Below are 20749 nucleotides of genomic sequence, written 5' to 3' on the forward strand. Positions count from 1 at the left end.
TTGCTTGTCAACAAGAATGTGTAGCAGAGAGGGAGATCCCAGCATCCTCATGAAAAGGCCATCCCCACAAAGAGGGATCAGACCATGACCTGATCGACAGGCTAGATTCCACCCCTTCATTCTTGTTTATCATGTTGACATGAAATTGTGTAACTACCACAAGTCATTTGCTAATTTAAATTTTTTTCAGTGCATCATTTTAAAGTAGGGTTTGAGACAAGACTCATAGAATTCATTAGGTTTGGGTTTATAGAGTGACGCCATTACAGGTACAAGCTCATAAAGTCATATCTCAGAAAGGCTATAATTATTCTGAATTATAGCTTTGTAACAACACTACCAATCCTCTCGTTTATTTAGATGAGCAACTAGTGGATGTTTCTGCATCTGTCTTACCAGAATTGGAGAGAAAACCATATGGCCAGATTCAAGTTTGTGCAAAGCAGAGGCTGGCTCGACACAGTTCCTTTAACACAGTTCAGGCTTCTGACAGGATCAAGAGAAAAGTCAACTCAGAGCCCAGCAGCCCTTACAGAGAACAAGGTATGCTTCCTGACTAATCCATGGCATTGAGGTGACTAGTTCTGCCCGTGTGCTGACATGTTTAAATGGGCTGACCCCTGAGGCCTTATCTCTAGTTTCCGGACTCTGCTCTCCACTTGCCTACAGTGATAAGATTATTGGGGCAGAGGAAATGCTGCGTTCTCAGAGTATTGTGAACGTGACTCCATGCCAGAAATGACTGCTGGTCAGCCTGACAGATCAGTCAGTCCACCATACTTGGTTGGCATGTAAGAGTTTCAGAAAGTTGTCAGACTGACAGAGCAACATTTGTTTTGCTTTCTTTGCTTGTAAGTGTGCGCGTCCATACACTTGCTAATTTTTTGATGAGACCCGAATTCACCCTCAAGAGCTTACTCTTTAAAATCTGTGTCTTGGAACCAAAAGCAGAGCAGGATTACCGGTTGTCTTAGACTCCTACGCTGTGGATTCACTCTGCTGTCTATCGTAGGAATATATACGTTTCTAGCTATATTTATTCAACCTCCATTTCCCCTTCAGGATTAGGGGGCTGTTCCTTAGAAATCGGAAGTCTGGCAGCTATCTACAGGCAGCAAGTTGAAGAAAAATGTCAGTAAGTAGTTTTTTAAAACTCAAGAGTATTTTTATTTCCTAGTGTTAACTTGGACTAGATGGAATTGTTACCCTGCAAAACAGAATGTTTAGCAGTCTTGCTAATACGTTAGTCTTCCATTTGTGTTTGGTTTTTTGCAAGTTTCCCCTTTGTGCCCAACACTGATAGGTAGCCTTAGGTACACACAAAATGAAAAATTGATGTCCTAATATATGGCGGCTTTTAGGGGTGGAAACCCCCCAAAAAGCAATGCACTGATAACATGACACTGAGAAATGATGTGAGCTGGTCCCGTGAATTCCTTCATCATTGTCATCATGCCTCATTTGGTTTACTAAGTATCAGGCACCCTTCGAAACATTGTGTGTATATCAGCTCATTGTGGTGCAGTGAAGTCTTTCATCTAGTCCGTCTAGCCGTAGGCTTCCATGTGTGATGCTTACAAACGCTAGTCTCTAAGCCTGTGGTTGCAGTTCGGTTTCTGCGTGAGTTATCCACTGAGACAAGATGAAGCTACAGCATGACACAGATGATAATCACCTTTCTAATGAGTGTGCCTCCAGTCACACTTCCATGGATGTGGTGGTCTGCCTCTAAGATACAGATAGACATCCCCAGCCTGTCTGAGCCAGGGAGCTCCGTGAAATCTGCCCACCAGGACTGAGCCTGTTGGTATTTGCAGTTCCCATGGCTCATAGCTTCCAGTATTGTAGGGACACAAAGCCACCACAGTTCCACAGACTGGCAGATGAGTGGTGGGGACAACCAATGATAGTATCTAAGTGCCCCATAAGGGATAAGTGCACCATAAACAACCAGCCAGTATTTGCTTTAACCTGAGATTCCCCCAAATCCCTTCCCACTGGAGCCCTAAAAAGCCATCCAGGTGGCACCTGGCCACACACCTCTGGGGTTAACTCCTGCGTGCTCAGAGAGTGCATTTTAAGATTAGCCTGAACAACATCATCTCCCTCTGGTTTGTTAGGGTTCTCTTTAGAAAAGCAAAGATCAGGGAGTTGGTAGAATGTGGGAACTTGGTGGTACTCGTTTATTTTTCCTTCTTATTACAGGGGCAAAGCCTTTGCCAGTAAGACGGTGGTCTCGCCATCAAACAACCTGGACCCTGCTCCTCCTTTCCCTGTCCTTCCTGTTGACTCTGAATATTCTGCTAGTTCCTTAGCAAAGCAAGCATGTTCCGTCCCTCAAACGGATACACAGGCATTCTCTACACAGAATGGTCACAGTGGACAAATGGGTGTCCCCCCCACTCCCGCAGCCTCTGACGTGGAGAACCTGAAGCCAGCTGTGCTTGCTGGTCAGCCCTTGGTGTACGTGCCCTCCACGTCACTATTCATGCTGTACGGGAGCCTTCCAGAGGGTGTGCCCCCCGGCTCCGGCTCAGAGAGGGCGAGCAGAAGCACTGACGGCTCGGCTGCATCAGAGCTATCGTCTGTACCCTCAGCTCAGAAGCGTGTCAGGGAGAAGAAGCCTCAAGAGGAGGAAGACCCAGGCATTAAACGACGCAGTCTGGAGTACGAGGATGGCCCGCTTTCCCTTGTCATGCCCAAGGTGAGGGAGTGCTGGCGGGTGTGTCTGGTGACCTCCCATTGATCCAGAAGCATCTTCCTAAGGAAGACACACAGGTCCAGTAAGCTACCAAGTCTGCAGTGTGGGAATGTGCCCCTGTCACTTGTACAGTTAAGCACCCGACTGGTTTTCCCAAAACTCGGTTCCATAATCATTCTGTAAGAAAAGTCAATGACTCTTTTAAGCACCACCCTTTGGGTAAAGAAGGGAAAGTATGAGGGGGAGGGACTTCCCAATAATTCCATTACACAGAGGCAATGGCTAGTATTAGCCTGTTTGCATATCTCGACAGCTTTTTCTTTGTTTTAATATGCAATCTGAGATCCACTGCTGTCAAGTCAGCTCCGACTCAGAACAACCCTCTAAACACAGTGGAGCTGCCTACGTGGTCATTCTTACTTACAGAAGTGCATCTCAGGTCTTTCTCCTGTAGAGAGAGCCACAAGGTAGATGGTTCAAACTCACCAGTCGCTCCGAGAGAGAAAAAAAGCTATCTGCTCACATAAAAATGTACAACTCCAGGAACCCTATAGGGTCGCAAGGAGTTGGAAACTGCTCCGTGGTGGTGGACTTGGCTTAGTTTTCTCCAGTAGAGTGGCTAGTGGTTTTGAACCACCAACCTTCTAGAAGGCAGCCGAGCGCTGCTTTAACCATTGTGTCACCTGTAAGGCCCCTGAAAGACTGGCACCAGCATCCTTTATGAGTTACCAGTCTACAAATGCATTTATAGTCTCCCTACTTATATAAGACATCTACAGGAGGCGCATGGCTATAGACCAGGGTCTTTCAATGGTGACCGGAGGTGGCAGGGGAAGGAAAAGAAGGGCAGATGTCATTGCTCAAAGGGTGGTGGGGAAATGTGGGAAGGGATAACAATGGTGGTTGTCCAACATGATGAGCATCATTAATGTCACTGAATTAGACACAAAAATTGTTGGAAAAAATACATGTATGTAGATTCACAGTGTTTTTAAAGTGTGTTTCACCATCTAAACAGCATAGCCAGTTTTCCACTGTTAAAATCTCCATCATACTTAGGAACCTCAAGCCTTCAGATATTTGTTTTCAGGTCCTGCCTATAAATATTAGTAAAACCAGACACATAAATCAGTGTGGCACATGGCTGTGTTCTAACTTTGTGTTGACGCTCTAGCTGTTTTGAGAAAGCTGTGACAGATGTACTGCCTGAGTCTCCACTTACTGTCCTGGTTCTGGTTTGGTTGTGCCTGTAGAAAACCTCCGAGCTCACAGACTGTGCCTGTCCCAAGACCAGCGGTAACATAGGATCTGTGCCCCTGGAAGACATCCACGTGAATGGCCAACAGTCTGCTTCAAGGGAGGCTTCAGAAAAGGTTGTAGCAAACTGCCTCATCGTTTCTCCTGAGTGGTGCGATCCTTCCAGAAACACAGAGCTCAAAAAGCCTTCGAGAGAGCGTCAAGGCACCAAAGAGCCCCCGTTGCTCCAGTATCTTTATGTCCCGTCTCCAGCTGGTAAGGGGCATCATCTAGTCCCGGGGTCTACTGGGGTAGTGGGATCATAAATTAGATTTTCACATTTCCATCTGTCACCAGACCCAACCAGGTCATTTATGTGTGGCTACTAGTGGCCTCTGGGTCATTTTTCTCATGGTCCCCTGGTTTTCTACATCTGTGAAATATAAGGGAAGACTGCTCCTACTGTCACCAAAAACCAAACTTCCTGTCATCGCTGACTCCTACCAACACTGTGGGTTTCCCAGACTGTCACTGTGACCGAAGTAGAAAGCCCTCTCTTTCTCCCAGCGAGCTACTGGTGGTTTCAAACTGCCAACCATGGGGATCGTAGCCCAACGTTTATGGAACATAATTGGGCGGATGGGGTGTTTTGGTTTTTGGTGGGTTGTTTGGTTTGGTTTAATGTGCTTTTGTTATCTATGGTAAAACCAAATATAAAAGATGACACTTATTTGACCACTCAGCAGAATCTGACATGGATTCATTAGAAAGACATGAAATTATTGGCCATGTCTACAGGCAGCGTTCTGACCTCTTGAGAATCAAGTTCTGAGTACATCATTGGGTTTAAGCACCAGCTGTGGAGTAAGGGGGGTTTGAGGTTTAAAATCACCTACTCCTATTATCCACACCAATTTAGCTCAAGCTATTCATCCATTCTCATTGGCAAAATTGAGTATAATAGCAACTGCTCCACAGGGTTGCTTTAAAATTAAATTAGTGAATAAGACAATAAATATGTCTAAAGCATTTAGACTCTGCCTTGAACTTAGTAAGTACTCAATACATGTTAGCTGTTTTGAATCACAGCCAAACTATACTAGACACCTATTTGGCAAGGTGCACCAAGCATACGGGATGCTGCTCTCGACGCCAACATACATAGTGATTTTCTCCATTTTCTCCTTGACTGAAGCATCTTTGCCAGACCAGGTTACATACTTATGAGTCGCTTATCTAGGTAATACGCTTTTTCCCTTTATCAACTATTTTTGCCTATTTACTCTAAGTGTGATATACCCAGTGTTAGAGATACACTGGTAAACAAAAAGCAGGCTCACCCTTGTTGAATGACAGTCCAACACAAGGATTTTTCATTTCTTCTGTGCTGTGCACCTCTAGGCAGTCTGGCGAACCCTGTCAATTCTTCCTCCGAATGTTAACAAATGCAGAGAATTATATACCTAGGTGTACAGAGGAATTGAAATGCGGTGATAAGGTCATTTTTAAAGTACTTAGAATAGGAAAACAACCTGGCAGAACTGCTAAATACTGTCATTTCAAGAGCATAATGACCTTAAGCAGTATCTTAAGAAGCTGGCGGGACCTATCATTAATATAAAGATCCCGTGTTTTCTACTTGTGAGAAAGCCAGGTACTATTAACACTGCTGCGGTTTCTAGCCTGCGGTCCTCATTGGAGGAAGACAAAGTTTCCGTGAGTAAAAATAAAGGTACCCATGTCTGCCACTGTCTTCACTGCCCTCAGTTTCAGCTGGGGAACGCCCACAGAGCCTTGGCAGTGTGAAACATACTTACCTATACAACAGTGCTTATTACACTTATTCACAAAAGGGCAGCAAACGAGTGGATAAATACAATGTGCAGGCAGACAGGCATAAAAACTGACTGCCATCAAATCGGTGCTGACTTACAGCGACCCTAAAGGATAGGGTAGAACTGGCCCTATGAGTTTCCAAGACTAACTCTTCACGGCATAAAAAGCCCCATCTTTCTCCCACGGAGCAGCTGGTAGTCTAGAACTGTTGACCTTGCAGTTGGCAGCCCAACGCCTAGCCACTGTGCCACCAGGGCTCCGTTTTTTTTAAGGCCATAGAAATTTCAATGCATGTTACCACGTGGACAAAACTCCAGAACATTATGCTGAGTGAAATAAATCAGACACCAGAGAACAGATACTGTGTGGTCCTACTTCTATGAAATACCGGGACCAGGCAGACACACAGAAACTGGAGTTTTCCCGTTATTGCCAAGGACAGGTAGGAGGGGAAGGTGGTAAAGTGGCTCTTCGGGGGGTGATGAAGACATTGGAAATGTGAGGATTGCACAGAACGGTGGAACACAACGTTACTGAATTGTATCCGTAAAAATGGGTGGCGCGGCAAATGCTTTGTTATATACGAAGGGACTTCCGACCGTTCACGGTAATTGAAATGAAAGGATATGGAATTTGCCCCTCATATATTTCACTAGAGTAAACATTTTGTTTGGAAGCAGCCTTCCCAGCAGACACAGACACTGACCAAATGTTTGCTGTGTTATGACCACGTGCTCTGAAAAGGTGAGGGGCGAAGGCGCGTACCAGGAGGAGCTTTCCTGGTGTAGGGAGGGATGTGGTCGTGAACCGTTTCACCGAGTGTTTTCATGTTGTGATTTTCATCTCATTTTGCTTCTGTTTCAGGATTAAATGGTTTCAATGTGCTCTTACCGGGCAGTCAGACCCCTCATACCGTGGGGCCGTCTTCAAACCAGCTGCCGCCCCTCAACCTTCCTTGCATGGTCTTACCATCGCCAGCCCTAGGCCCCTTTCCAGTCCTTTATTCTCCCACCATACCTGGGCCAGGTTCTTCAGCTCCTGGCACGCTTCCCAACCCAGGGCATGTGAATTTTGGCTTGCCTGGCTTTGGATCAACAGCCCATCTTCTCATCGGCCCTGCAACCATGCTTAATCCGAAGTCATCAATACTGCCCTCCACAGATCCTCCCCTTCAGGGCCAGCTCTCACTGAACCACAGCCCAGAGGCACCCCAGTCCTGCTCAGCTGCCCAGCCGGAGTCACCGGTGTACATGGGGCATCTCGCCTCAGCAGTGAAGTCACAGCAGGTGAGCCCTCAACGTGCATTTCCGTTTGGTACAAGGTGTGACGCCACTGCCCTGTGATGGGTGCACCTGTGTTTGAGGAGGTCAGCCTGTTCCATTATAGACCCCCCTGTTGCCTGCTTATCTGGCGAAGCATTGAGACATAGGCAGACATGCTGCCCTTTCATTGTCGTTCCTCACAATTTGCAGGAGAAAGATGAGGCGATCCTCCCATAAAGATTTACTGCCTTGGAAACCTGTGGGTCGTGACCTCTTTGGGGGGGTCAAGCAACCCTTTCACAGGGGTCGCCTGATTCATAACAGTAGCAAAATTACAGTGATGAAGTAGCAACGAAAATAATTTTATGGCTGGGGGTCATCACAACATGAGGAACTGTATTAAAGGGTCGCGGCATTAGGAAGGTTTAGAACCACTGACATATAGGATCTCTAAAAGTCTAAATCCAACTTTTTTTCTTTTTTTAAAATTTAGGTATGGCTCAGGTGAATTTTTAATGGATGCTAAGTATTCAGAAGTTTCCCTATGCTTCCATTTCATTATATCAGACCACCATAAATTTTAATCACACAATAAAACCAAGGAAAATAAGTCTTCAAACTCAAATAAGTTCAAATCAGTAATTTCTTTTAAAAATATGGTGTTTAATATGAAGTAATGAACATCTATAATTACATAAGACATAAAGATGTATATATAATCAGTATAAATGTATTAGTATTAAAAGTTCACCCCAAAAATGTTCATGGAAAAATGGAATGAAATGACAATGGAATTTTTCCACAAACTTTAAAGCTTTTTTGCATTTGCTCCCCCAAACTCCATTTATGATTCCATCGATAAATAGTTGTTGAATTCCTGTTAGGAATTAGGCATTTTGCATAATAATTATTTTCTCAAAGAGAATAAAGAATTAAATGGTAGCCAAAAATATTTGAAACAAGTAATTCAGAAGCCAGGAGTTTGCTGAACAAAGAAATAAATATGTTAGTTTTTAAACAAGATGATGATAACAACATTTACTTTTCTTAACCCTACTTATCTGCCAAGCACTGATTCAGGCAATAAGAGTCTGACAGGAAGCAGAAGATCTCTGCCCTTTCAGGGTACATTAATGAGAGCATAAATACCAAATAAAGAAACAGAGGGAATGGAAACATTATTTGCTTGGCATGCTCTAAAATGCTTTGCAAATACCATCTCGCTTAACTTTTAAAATGCTGCGAAATTGGTTCATTTACCAGCTCCATTTAAAGTTGAAGAAATTGAAGATCAGATAGGTAGCAGCTGGGCCTATAATCTCTATGCTAAGCTGCCTTTCTGCACACAAAATAAGTTCGTTTCCAAGTGTGCTAAGCGTGTAGGAAGAAAGCGGAATGCGTGTGAGCCATGAATTACACCCCTGGCTGTGGAGGCCACTTTGACTCTCGGGGCCCTATGGGACAAAGGGGGACTGGCTGCCTCCTAGGGCTCCGCAGGCTGCCAGGTCTTTTCTCTTGCTGGAAAAGGAAAGAGGTGAGAGGACCCACATAAGCATTGGGATGGCACAAGTCAAGAAAAAGCCCTTTTTCCAGTTGAGAACAACTGGCTCTGCTTCTGGTGGGCCTGATTTTCTGACACGATTACTCTCTCTGTTAGTCACCAGCCCCCATGACTCCCAAGAGCATGCAGCACACACATCGTGAGATATTCTTCAAGACACCCGGCAGCCTCGGAGACCCTGTTACTAAGAGAAGAGAAAGAACTCCGTCTCGGAATACCAGCTCAGCCCAGAGAAGACTGGAGATTCCCAGCGGGGGCGCTGACTAACCTGACACGACCAGGTGGGACGGGACTGGACCACCTCGAACGTTGTCGCTGTGTTGCAAGTGTTACTCTAAGGGTGACCAGAAACCACCCTCAGACCATCGGTCATCAGCATGCTCCTCCTTCCTCTCTTTTTCATTCACTGGTTCTGTTCATGCCTCATCATCACGAATCATCTATTTTCCTGAGAGTAATTGTACTTAATCGCGCATCTAATTCTAAGTAGTTTGAGTTCGGACTCTGCCTGGAGTCCCAGTGAAAGGCTTGACTGTCGTGTGGCTTGGGTTCCAGAAGCAGCTGACTGCTCCGCGTAGATCTGAACAGGCTGCTGGAGCTTGTGGTTTTACTAAGGGTGGGGGTGGCAGGGGGCTGTCTAGCACTTAACGAGGCTCAGCATTCTTGACACTTGCCCTGAGTAAATCTGTGGTGGAAAGGAAGAAAAAGCAACTTCCTTGCTGCAGTTTGAAGCCGCAACTGCTTCCTTAGACTTCAGCAGGGAGGCCAGCTGCAGTTGTGAGTCCTCTGGTATTTATTTGTCTTTCCTGAAATGGGATTTAGTGCAAAAAAAAAGTTTACACCTACAGCAAAACAGAATTCTTTTCAGGGTATGACGACTTGAATGTTTATACTTAAGATTGTTTCCTGAAGTTTTCCCTGCACTTACTCTACATCCTAATAATAATGTGGATAAATATATATATATATGTGGCCAAATGTCAAGACCAAAATCACTGTGAAGAAGGACACGCTTTGCTGTGGATGAACTGTGCTCACCTCTCTGGACTGGAGAACTGGGATAAACTCACGCAGCCCGGGTGCTGCTGCTGGGCTCGCCGTGAACCGGGAGCTTTGATTCTTCACGGTGAACACGCTCCGGTGGTCACAGTTTCCTTCACTACGTACCCCTGCATGATGATGATGATGATGATGATGTAATTTTTAATTTAAATGTTAACTTTAGAGTAGGCAGGTATGGATACCTTCTAACAATTACTGTTCATAAGCTAAATCAGGATGGTATACAATACGTGGGGAATCAGGATCTGGGTGGAACTTTTGGTAGGATTCTGAAGAAGAGTAGCAGGATGGAATTGACGCAGGACAATGTGCCATTCTTTGGTTGCTCATTCTCTTTCCCTCACCTCTGGAAGGGTGAGAGGGGAAATCACGGTCTGGTCAGTATCCAGTTCTCACACCGGAGTCCTATGGAACTTCTGAAAAGCAAGGATAATGAGTACAGCGGTTTGGTGTCCTAGCACAAATACCATTCCAGAAGCTAGGATGCAGTGTCTGTGTTAGAGCACATGACTAGCATTGCAGGAAGTAGCCAAGGTAGCTTCTTCTATTTCCTACCTTTATTGATATTTACCTCATACTGTCATCTCAGAGTAAGTGACTTGCTTTCTTTGTTCTTCCCATCCTTCTATCCTTTTTCTCTCCCTCCCTGCTTTCTTCCTTTAAAAATTTCTATCCTAGATTTGGAATCGTGGTGTAGGGTTTTATTTTCTTTTGGAACCCAAAATCTTAAGAATACGATCATATATACTCGTGTATAAGCCAAGTTTTTTCAGCACATTTTTTATGCTCTTTGTGATAAAATTAGGTGCCTTGGCTGATATTCGGGTCGGCTTATACTCAAGTATATACAGTAAGTTAAGAGACTCCGGGAGTCTGAGGAAAGTAGCTTTATTTTAACTGCAGGATACTAGCCTTATTACCCCAACAAGTTTTTTTAAAACATTAGGGAGGTAGCCACTTATATAAAAATTTTACCAACACTACATTGTCAATTATTAGAGGATGGTCTCTCCTCACCCATCTCCTTTTTTCCATTTTCTCTGGAGTTAGGTAAAAATATGTTTTTTATTATCAGTAATTGCATAGTTAAGGTTAGCCTAACATACCAATAAGTCCCTCCATAAAACAAAGAAAAATATGCCTGTTCTCAGGTAGATTAGACTACACAATAGGAGCATAAAAATCTGCACAAGGCACATGCATTTTAAATACATCCTCCAGCAAACATTTTCACTGAGGGCTTTATTTTGTATGAGAACACAACTGATTTTCCTTCTCCCCGCTACTCCTGGGTGCTTCCCACATAAGTTTTTAATTATTTGCATTTACTTGAAAAAAAAACAACTCTGTTCGTGATATAGCCACATTTACCTCAGAGATTCATGGTTCTTGAGGAGTATTAAGAAAAAATCCCATATGTGAGAATATTTTGACTTTTGTGACCAAATAGCCAATAGCTAGCAAAAGGAGACGAAAGAAGAAATTATACTTTGGTATTCAGTACCTACTTATTAATGTGGCTTTGTGAAATGTAAATAATAGCGACAACGCAGCTGTTAACTTTCAGAAAATGAATCTAACTTGTGGAGCAACTGACAGTAGCGAAGCTGCTGGACTAGATGTGGGTGTGCTGGTAGAGAAGACGCAGTGGCACTCTGACGCTATCATTGTGGAACTGAGCAAAGAAATGGTTGACGACCTCGCTAAGGAAATGCAGCTTTTGATTCACCACTGAGGAAGGTGTGTGTGCCCTACACGGTCTAGGGTTTGTGAAACCCTTAACAGGTACAAGAGTTGGGGGTATAATTTTATACTTGAATCTACCTACCAAGTTTACATTTCTCAATTCCTTTTTGGACGGTGCTATTTCTGTATTTAAATAATTAACTTTTGTTTTTCGATGTAAAGCTGCTTTCTGCTTATCCATTGCACTGCTAATTTTATGTAGGTATTAATATTGCTGCTTACTGCTTTTGTTTTCCTAGTTCGCTCTGCTGCCTTTCCCTAATGGCTATATTATGTATTGCTCTCTTCTTTACTACATGTAAATTGATTTATTTTTTCTTGTAGAAAAAGATTAAGCTTTAAAAAATAGCAATAAAAGTTTATTTCCTTAGAAACGTTGTCTTCCTGGGCTTTTTGTGTGTGTCCTTTGTAGTAAAACCATTAACAGTTGAAGCGTAGCCAACCAGCTTCTCATGAACATGTCAGATCTTTCCGTTGGTTTCCAAAACTGAGTTCTAAAACTTCAACTCCCTGCCAACCAGTAAATTCTGACTCCTCGTGACCCTATAGAACAGGGTAGAACTACCCCCTGATAGTTTCAAACTACTGACCTTGAGGTTAGCAGCCCACTGCATCACCACTACACTACCAGGGCTCCTTAAGACTAGTTTACTGCTTTAGAATTATATGGTCACTTAGAGGGTAGAGAATGATGTGATTAAGTTAATTTCCACTGAGTGAGAATATTGAGCTTCCAACTGATCCTGATGCTTACCTAATCACAAGTTACTGCACAGCACTTCCCAGACTTGTGATGTCTGTAAAGTTTGCTGATTCTAAGGCTAGCAAATGCCCCGTTACCTCAAAACCAAATCCCACTATGAGTCTTCGCTTTTAAATTAACCACACAGAATTAATCTGATTTCTCCTAGCTCAAATCTACCGCCAGAGAATCCAATGTTGTAGGAATACTCCCCCCTGGTATTTGTCACGTGCTAGCAAAAAGGACAGCTTTGTATCACGCCTAGTATTGGTGACTCTGGTAGACAGCTGCCTTCGAGCCACCTTCAACTTCAACCTTGTGGACAACAGATGGAAGCATGCGCACCCCTATATCCGCCCCGTGACCACTGGTAAGAAGGTCTGCTCAAATTCACAACATTCACCCCTCCACTGTGCCAACTGCTGACGCACCCACCCCACCCCAGGCCAGAGTTAGAATCAAATACAAATGCAGTTTCAAACTATGTGACCAGCAAGCCAGCCTTCACCTGCCCCCATGCCTCATCTTTGTGACTCCAGGTCGGTGAAGGTGAGGAATAACGTAACTCAGAAATGATTCTCACAAAGGCCACATCCCATTTCCGTTCCCTCAATGGCCTTTCAGGTGAAAGCGTTCAACATGTAACTGGTTTTGTGAAAACCTAATTCTTCAGAGAAGTTGACACCGTTGGAAGCCATCATTTACTCTAACTCAGCATCTAATATTCTATTAGCGTTGTAAGCTTCAGTTATCTGGGATGTACACTTCCCTAGCTGTTGATGATGGTACTTCATATTTCAAAAATAAATTTGCATATATATTAACTTGTAGTAGTGAAGCGGTTTCACTAATTCAGTGTTCTTTTGACTAGAAACGCTTGTGTTATCGGCCCAGCAAGGAACAGCCGTCAAATACTTTTACACAGGCCTCAGCACCACCATTTCTTCTGCTTCAAGTGTCCTCCTTGTGCTTCTCTTTCTCTACCCGGTAATTTCCCATGTATCAATCCGCCGAAACCAATTCAAATGTTCATCTCTCAGGAAGGGACCTATGTTTTCCTCAACACACAGATCTTCCCAGACAGGAATTGGTTTGGGGTTTTCTCATCTAGGGCCGAGCACTGTGTCTAATGATGTCATGAAATGAAGTACAGAGAGGCTCACTTGCTAACCTGACTCACTTCTGTATCTTTCCATTGCCTAAGTCTGCTGTTCCCGCGTTCCTTTACCCACCCAGAGCCGCTGCATTCAAAATGTTGGCGGGCTGCTGCCCTCGCCCTTAATAAATGCTGGTGGGAAGTCCCCAAGCTGTTCACCCCCCTCGTCAGCATGTGCAGTTGTGACCTGATGTGACAAGTCACCCCACTACTCACGGTTTATTGCTTGGGAAACAAGTTGGATAGCGCTCGGGGCCAAGAGATTTTGAACGCCCGGCTGCAGTCAAGTTTTTCAGTTGATCCTTTTCGATGTAGCCCTGATTCCTCCTGAGATCCAGACATAACATTTGGGGGCTTGTCCTGGGTAAGGCCCACCAGCAACCTCCCCGTGGGCTCCCAGTGTTGGGCACCTACAAGGGGAGGCACCCCTGGGCCCCACCGCAGCACCCAACGCACAGACCCTGTGCTCTTTGGTCAAAAGCTCTCCCCATTGCAACCCTTGCTGTTTGGTGAGTGAGGGTGCTTTCTCCCTCTACTTGGCTTTGGGTGACGTTTATTCCTGGGAGGGAAGGTTTGGACTCGGTGTGAGAGAATGTGAGTGTGTGAATGAGGGTAACCTGCTGTCGACCTCTGTAACCGGTGTGTGCGGCGATGAAGTCTGACTGGGTCCCAACTACATTCTGCGGCGGCCTGGTATAGCCCAACAGTGATTCCCTGTCCTTGGAAAGTGGACCGGGCTGGGTTTATACAGCGACACCTGAGTCAAAGTGCACCCAAGTACCCATGAAGGTCACGAACGGGCAACTGCTTGACTGGTCTCCTTCTGGAGGCTTCCCCTCTGCCACACGCCACTTGGGAGGAACTACAGGAGCCTGTCATCAAGACGATTTGAGAATTTTCTTCTCATTCCTGTGACCTTCTGTGGTACCCTCATGTGCCTTTCTCCACTTCAGATTTATACAATTTGGAGGCCCAGAATCCCCCTTTTTCAGAGAAACTGCAGGCACTCATTCCCTTTTAGAATCTGCTCTGCACTCACTGCCCCACCTGGGACAATTGTCAACAGCTTTTATTAACTCCATGGGAGAAAAAAGGGAAAGAATGAAGGAAGAGGCCTGGAAAGCATTGAGGGGGAGTGGAGAAGACAAGGAAGACCAAGATAGAATAGAAAGAATTTTCCCTCCCACAAAGCCTGATTGGGATCCCAACACAATGGCAGGGTTCTAAGCCCTGGAAGCCTTTCACCAGGCTCTAATTATGGGATTAGAGGGGGTTTCTCAGAAACTTATGATTTGTGGATTTGGGCAACAAGTGAGTCATTCATTTTTGGTGTTACCTGATTGCCCGTACCCCTTCTTGGGATGAGACTTGTTGCATAATTTGGGGGCCACCATCTCCCTCCATCCTGTAGAGCAGTGGTTCTCAACCTTCCTAATGCCGTGACCCTTTAATACAGTTCCTCATATTGTGGTGACCCCCCCAACCATAAAATTATTTTCATTATTCATCGCTGTAATTTTGCTACTGTTATGAATCGGGTGACCCCTGTGAAATGGTACTTCAACCCCCAAAGATGTCGCAAGCCACAGGTTGAGAACGGCTGCTGTACAGCAAATAAGGGGGGAACACTGCTCTCCAATTGGTTATAAATGTTCCCCTGACCAGAGAATATGTGCTTCATGAAACAGTAACTCCCACCACAAGCCCACTATTGGACTCTTTGATCACTGAATTCCCAGGGGTTCAGGCTGAACTGAATCCTCCTGGTTTGGCAATTCACCAGCCCCCAGTGGTAGTAAGCCTGCTCACTATAGCAACTCCTATCTGGTTAAAACAATATCCCATGAGTCAAGCAGCCCAGCAAGGGATTACACCTTACATTCAACAGTTGCTGGAAGTGCGCATCCCTACTTCCTGAAAATTGGTCTGGAATACCCCGTTTTTGCAAGTCCCAGTGCTGTCCACAATCTAAGTGAGGTGAATAAGAGGGTGACCGTTCATCCCATTGTCCCAAATCCCTACATCCTACTCGGCTTTCTGCCCCCTGAACATCAAATGTATACCAGTTTAGACTTGCAGGATGTTTTTTCCTATATTCCATTGGCACCTGTGAGTTAGGGCATGTTTGCCTTTGAATGGATTCCATCATCAAGAGAAGTAATCCAGTTGTACCTGCCTCTCCCAGAGTTTTAAAAACTCCCCCACCCTTTCTGGAGAAGTTCTCCAGGAAGATCTAAAATACTTCAAAATGATCCACTCTAACTGCACGTTGCTACAGTATGTAGATGACCTACCACTGGTTGCCCCAGTCACAAGCCATGTCTCAAAGCCACGAAGGACCTGCTAGGACAGCTCCAAGAATTGGGGTATCATGTTTCTAAGAAGGCCCTGGTATGCTCAACCCATGTCACTTACCTGGGTTACATATTGGAAAGAGGAAAAAGGACATTGTCACAAGTCCAAAAGTGAGCTATTTTAGACATATCCATACCAAAGACCAAAAGGTAGGTCCGGGAATTCCTGGGGACAGCCAGATATTATTACCTGTAGAGCCCCAATTTTGCTGAAATAGCTAGACCTCTCTACGAGGTGGCTAAAGGAAATGATCTCCTCCAGTGGACAGATAAAGAACTGGAATCCTTCAATCAATTAAAGGAAAATCTTGTCTCTACACCTGTTTTGGCTCTGCCTGATATAAGCAGGCTCTTCCAGATATTTGTGCATGAAAACTGCAGTGTGGCAAAAGGGGTGCTGACCCAGGAGCGGGGACCTTGGAAGAGCCCAGTGGCGTATCTGTCCAAGAGATTGGATGTGGTAGTTTCAGGTTGGCCTACATGCCTGTAAGCCATAGAAGCCACAGCGGTTGTAGTCAGATAAGCTGACAAACTCACAGTGGGACAAGATCTGCTCCTCACTGCACCACATGCTGTCAGGGCCTTACTACAGGACACCAGGCATTGGTGGATACCAAATGCCTGCTTGGCACAGTACCAAAGCCCACTATTGGACCACCCCAGGATTAGTTTTTCAGTGGAAAAGAGCTTGAACCCTGTCACCTTGCTTCCAGACGATGATCATACAAGCCATTTCCTTCACCAGTGTGAAGATGTCCTGGAGTTGACCCAGGTCCTTCAGCCTGATTCACTGCATGAACCCATAGCCAATGCTGAGATAATACTCTTCACAGATGGCAGAAGCTTTAGCACCAATGGGACTTGCAGAGCAGGAGCTGCAGTCACCATGAGTCAGGAAGTCATTTGGAATCAGATCCTACCCACAGGGACTTCTGCTCAATGGGCCAAGCTGATTGCTTTGATTCAGATGCTAAGGTGGGCAGAAAGAAAAATGGTGAATATTTACACCGATAGCCGGTATGCCTTTGTGACCGTTCATGTACATGCCCAATTATATAAAGAAAGGGGACTGTTATAACAGCAAGTGGAAAACTATAAAGAATGGCCAGGAGATTTTGAAGTTAATTGGCTTCCTAAAAAGATGGCCATTATATACTGTCCCGGACATCAGAAGGGGAACAGCCTAGGGAGGTGGCCTTGGGTCCTGTTCTGCTGATATCTATCCTCCCTGAAATGACTTTTCTGACCCTCAAATTACCTGATCATCCAATTTATACAGAAGAAGAAGAAGAAGACTGCCAAGGGAGCAACCAAAAACCCCTCTGGATGGTGGGCACTGCCCTTGGACGGACCCTATTACAGAATATCCACTCCGTGAAACACCTGGGAGAAATAACAATGAAAACCTTACTGCCAACTCGGTTGGCCATTCCTAACTTAACCAGCTTGTCACAACGCATGCTTGTTTCCAGATGCTGAGCCTATGCCTAGGTGAATGCCAAAAGAGGAAGAGTCTTTTTAGGAATCAGAGAATGGGGATTGACCCCAGGAAAAAGGTGAGGAGTTGATTTCACTGAGGTAAGTTATCCAGCATAGGGAAATAAGTACTTGTTGGTTTTTGTAGATACTTTCTCAGGATGGACTGAGGCATTTGAGACCCAGTGGGAAACAGCCCTAGTGGTGGCTGAAAAATTACTGTATGAAATTATCCCCAGGCATGGGTTGCCATTAGCCACTGGATAAAATAACGGTCCTAGTTTGATGCCTCAGATTTCCCCAGTCCTGGCCCGGCCCTAGCAATTAAATGGGAGCTACATTGTGCATGCAAGCCCGAGAGCTTTGGCCAGGTCAAGAGAACGAATAGGACTTTAAACACAACTTTAAAAAATCTTGTAATAGAAACGGGATATTTGGCCTGATTCGTTTCCACTGGCCCTCTTGCAATAAAGGTGTACCCATTACCAGGAGGGATTCACCCCTTTTGAAATAATGTTTGGGAGACTCCCGCCCCTCCTACTCCATGTACGGGAATCAAAAGTTAGCAGAAATCAAGTATCACTCACTAATAAAATACATGCCGTCTCTTCAACAGGTACAACAGGACAGCGACACATGTGTATGTGAACACTGTGTGCCTCCCTCCTTATCCTGTTTCCATAATTTCTGTTCAGGAGATCACATTTACATCAAGAAACACTGGGCAAAAGAAGGGCTCAACCTTGACTGGCATGGGCCTTTGACTGTTGTCCTAACTACCCCTACAGCCCGCAAAGTAGCTGGAAACCTACTCGGATCCATCACTCCAGAGTGAAAGCCACACCACAAGAATGAATGACAGCCCCACAAGAACATCCCCTCGAGCTGAAACTTCATGTCTCATCTTAATGATTTTGCTATAACTGCATAGTACACAGTGGATTTGGGGGAGCAGAACATCTAATGTAGTGATACTTGAACAATAAGAAATAGTCTGCATGGAGTAGTAACTTACATGTATGCTCCCTGTTATATGGGCCAACTCTCTGAGATGTCCACATGGTGTGGAATGATGATCTGGAAACTACTATTGTTAAATAATTGCCAAAAGTGCAAGGCCTTGTGCCCTAATGGACTGGTGTGATGGACCTACCAAACCCAAGGAGGGTGGTGGGGTGGTGGCTGAGGAAGCCAGGAATAAAGTTGCCAAGCAGGCAGTAGAAAGATTAAACAACATTAATATTGCCCCTGGATACCAATCCATAAGGCACAAGCTCCACACTGGAGTAATTAAAAGACCCTACCAGAAATTATTGGAAACCATAAAGCAAAATGTAAACCCCCATAACACCACCTGCTGGACATGTTTACCTCTTAGTAATATGGGGTATGTGGCTCTATAGCCTAACAACCTTGGCCAAGCCAGTACTGCTCAGAAGCTCCCCTGTGCTTTCAGATATAGGTCTCTCTCGAGAGTTCAATTTAGCATGCCGTTTAGGAATGAAAAATATCACTGAAGACCCCAAATTGCCTAGCAGATGGTGTGCTCATAAAACCAAGAAAACTACGTGTGTGTCCAGTGGCACCTTCTTTTTATGTGGAGGCATCACATATGAGTATTTACCAAGTAATGGGGCCTGTGTTTGCAGCATTGCTTTCTTAATCCCCACAGTTCATTTGTCCCAAGAACCCACGTCTGAGGCACCCCTTTGGTCCACAGGACAGCGAGGAAAGGGGGAAGTAGGGCTAGCCATAGCAACAGTAGGAGCTGGGGCTGGATTGGGAGGAGTGGGAACTTCGGTAGATTTCTATAAACGTTTATCAAAGGCACTAAATGAGGACATCAACCAGGTGGCCGATGCAATATTGGCACTCCAAGGGCAGTTTCATAACCTAGTGAGTGTGATGCTACAAACCACAGGGCACTAGATTTTCTCACTGTAGATAAAGGGGGAACCTCTCTGGCACTGGGACAGTAATGTTGTTATTATGTAAGTGCATCAAATATAGGAATTGGTGAAATAAAAGAGTTGAAAAAGAGGATTAAGGACACGGCTCAAGCCCTCAAAACTCCCAGTGGGGGAGTGTTTAATTCCATTTTATCTTGGCTCTTGCCCCTAGTAGGGCCATTATTGGCACCACCAATGGTTATTGGCACAATAGGCCCATGGGTTTTTCGAACCCTAGTAAAAACTATAGAAAGTACTTTAGTGAGAAAGATCGCAGTAAACATTTCAGCACTACAGCCTTATCGTTACCAAAGGTTAAGAACCTGGGATGACCCAGCGGAAGGAAGGGAAAATTATCTACTTGATTACACAAAAGAAGATGAGGGATTAAAGTACCCTAAGGCTCATTTGATAACCTGCTGACTCTCACTTCTGGATTTTTCCATTGCTTATACTTGCTATCTATCTCTGCATTAGTTTTCCTGTGCAGGGCCGCTAGATTCAAAATTTTGGCAGTCTGCTGCTCACACCCATAACAATACCAGCGGAACGTTCCCTAGCTGTTCATCTCCATAGTCAGTGTGTGCAGTTGTAATTGGATGCAGAAAGTCACCCCACCCACTTGTGGTTTGTTGCTTTATAAAATACAGTTTCCATAATCCTCAGGCCGAGAGATTTTTGAGTGCTAGCTGACTCTGACCAGGGGTTCCAATAAAGCTTTTCATTTCTTCCTTTTCAGCGTGGCTCTGATTTATCTCGAGATGCAGATATGCATCAGCGTGGCTCTGATTTATCTCGAGATGCAGAACAAATGGTCAACCAAACTGAAAATGAATACAGGATAGTGTATCTTTGATCCATCTAAGTAGCTGTGGCTTAATATGCAATGACAACATGAAAATGGTATAATAAACAGCAACTTCACGTCTAAATCAAGCATCTGGTGCATAGCCCTACCCCATCAAAATCAAGTGAATCATGTATTCATGCAACAATTGCTTTTTTCTGTGCAAACCAGAGTAGTTTTGGTGCAGGAGGCATTGTGTTCTCGCTCTCTGACATAAATATATGAGGGGGTACCCCCCAAACCTGGAATTTTTTTACTTGTTTTTTAAGCCGTGTATTTAAATTATTTTTACAAAACAACCTTATTACCTTCAAAGTACTCTCCATTCCATTTAATACATTTGTCAAATCTGCAATTCCATTCTTGGAAACGTTTTCAAACTCATCTGTTTGAATTGCTCACAGCACCTCCCTCATTTTTTTTGTTTGCCTCTTCTACATCATAAAATCTCTGTCTTTTCATGTCCCTCTGCATTTGTGGAAACAAAAAGAACTTCAGGAAGCAAGATCAGGTGAGTAAGGTGTGGGGGGAAGAGAAGCATGCTGCTTTTTGCCCAACTGGCACACTGAGATGGCTGCATGAGCAGGTGCACTGTCTTGATTGCAAAACCAATCCCCTGTCTGCCACAAATCAGCCCTTTTTTAGTCACATACTGTTATGCATTCTTTTCAGAACCTCTAAATAGAAAGCTTAATTAACAGTCTGACCTGCTGGAACAAACTCCAAATGCACTACAAGTCAACACTTTCATCCACTCAGGATATGGATGGACATCCAGAATGAGGTTTGTCATCAATGGACATTTCACCTTTTTTGAAATG

General features: G+C 44.6%; 1 protein-coding gene across 1 annotated transcript in view; it reads left to right on the forward strand.

Annotated features, from left to right (window-relative positions):
• The window catches only part of E2F7 (E2F transcription factor 7), a 42158-nt gene extending 31689 nt beyond the window's left edge, over nucleotides 1-10469 (forward strand). Inside the window, exons 7-12 of the mRNA XM_004700433.2 lie at nucleotides 361-543; nucleotides 1063-1135; nucleotides 2206-2704; nucleotides 3955-4213; nucleotides 6638-7059; nucleotides 8693-10469. Of these exons, the coding sequence (XP_004700490.1) occupies nucleotides 361-543; nucleotides 1063-1135; nucleotides 2206-2704; nucleotides 3955-4213; nucleotides 6638-7059; nucleotides 8693-8863 (1607 nt within the window). The 3' untranslated portion in view covers nucleotides 8864-10469. The remainder of the gene's footprint in view (nucleotides 1-360; nucleotides 544-1062; nucleotides 1136-2205; nucleotides 2705-3954; nucleotides 4214-6637; nucleotides 7060-8692) is intronic.
• The last annotated feature ends 10280 nt before the right edge of the window (nucleotides 10470-20749 follow it).

This window comes from Echinops telfairi, unplaced genomic scaffold (genome assembly GCF_000313985.2).
Source record: "Echinops telfairi isolate 266 unplaced genomic scaffold, ASM31398v2 ScPeMD7_2;HRSCAF=8, whole genome shotgun sequence".
In the NCBI taxonomy this organism is placed as follows: domain Eukaryota; kingdom Metazoa; phylum Chordata; class Mammalia; order Afrosoricida; family Tenrecidae; genus Echinops; species Echinops telfairi.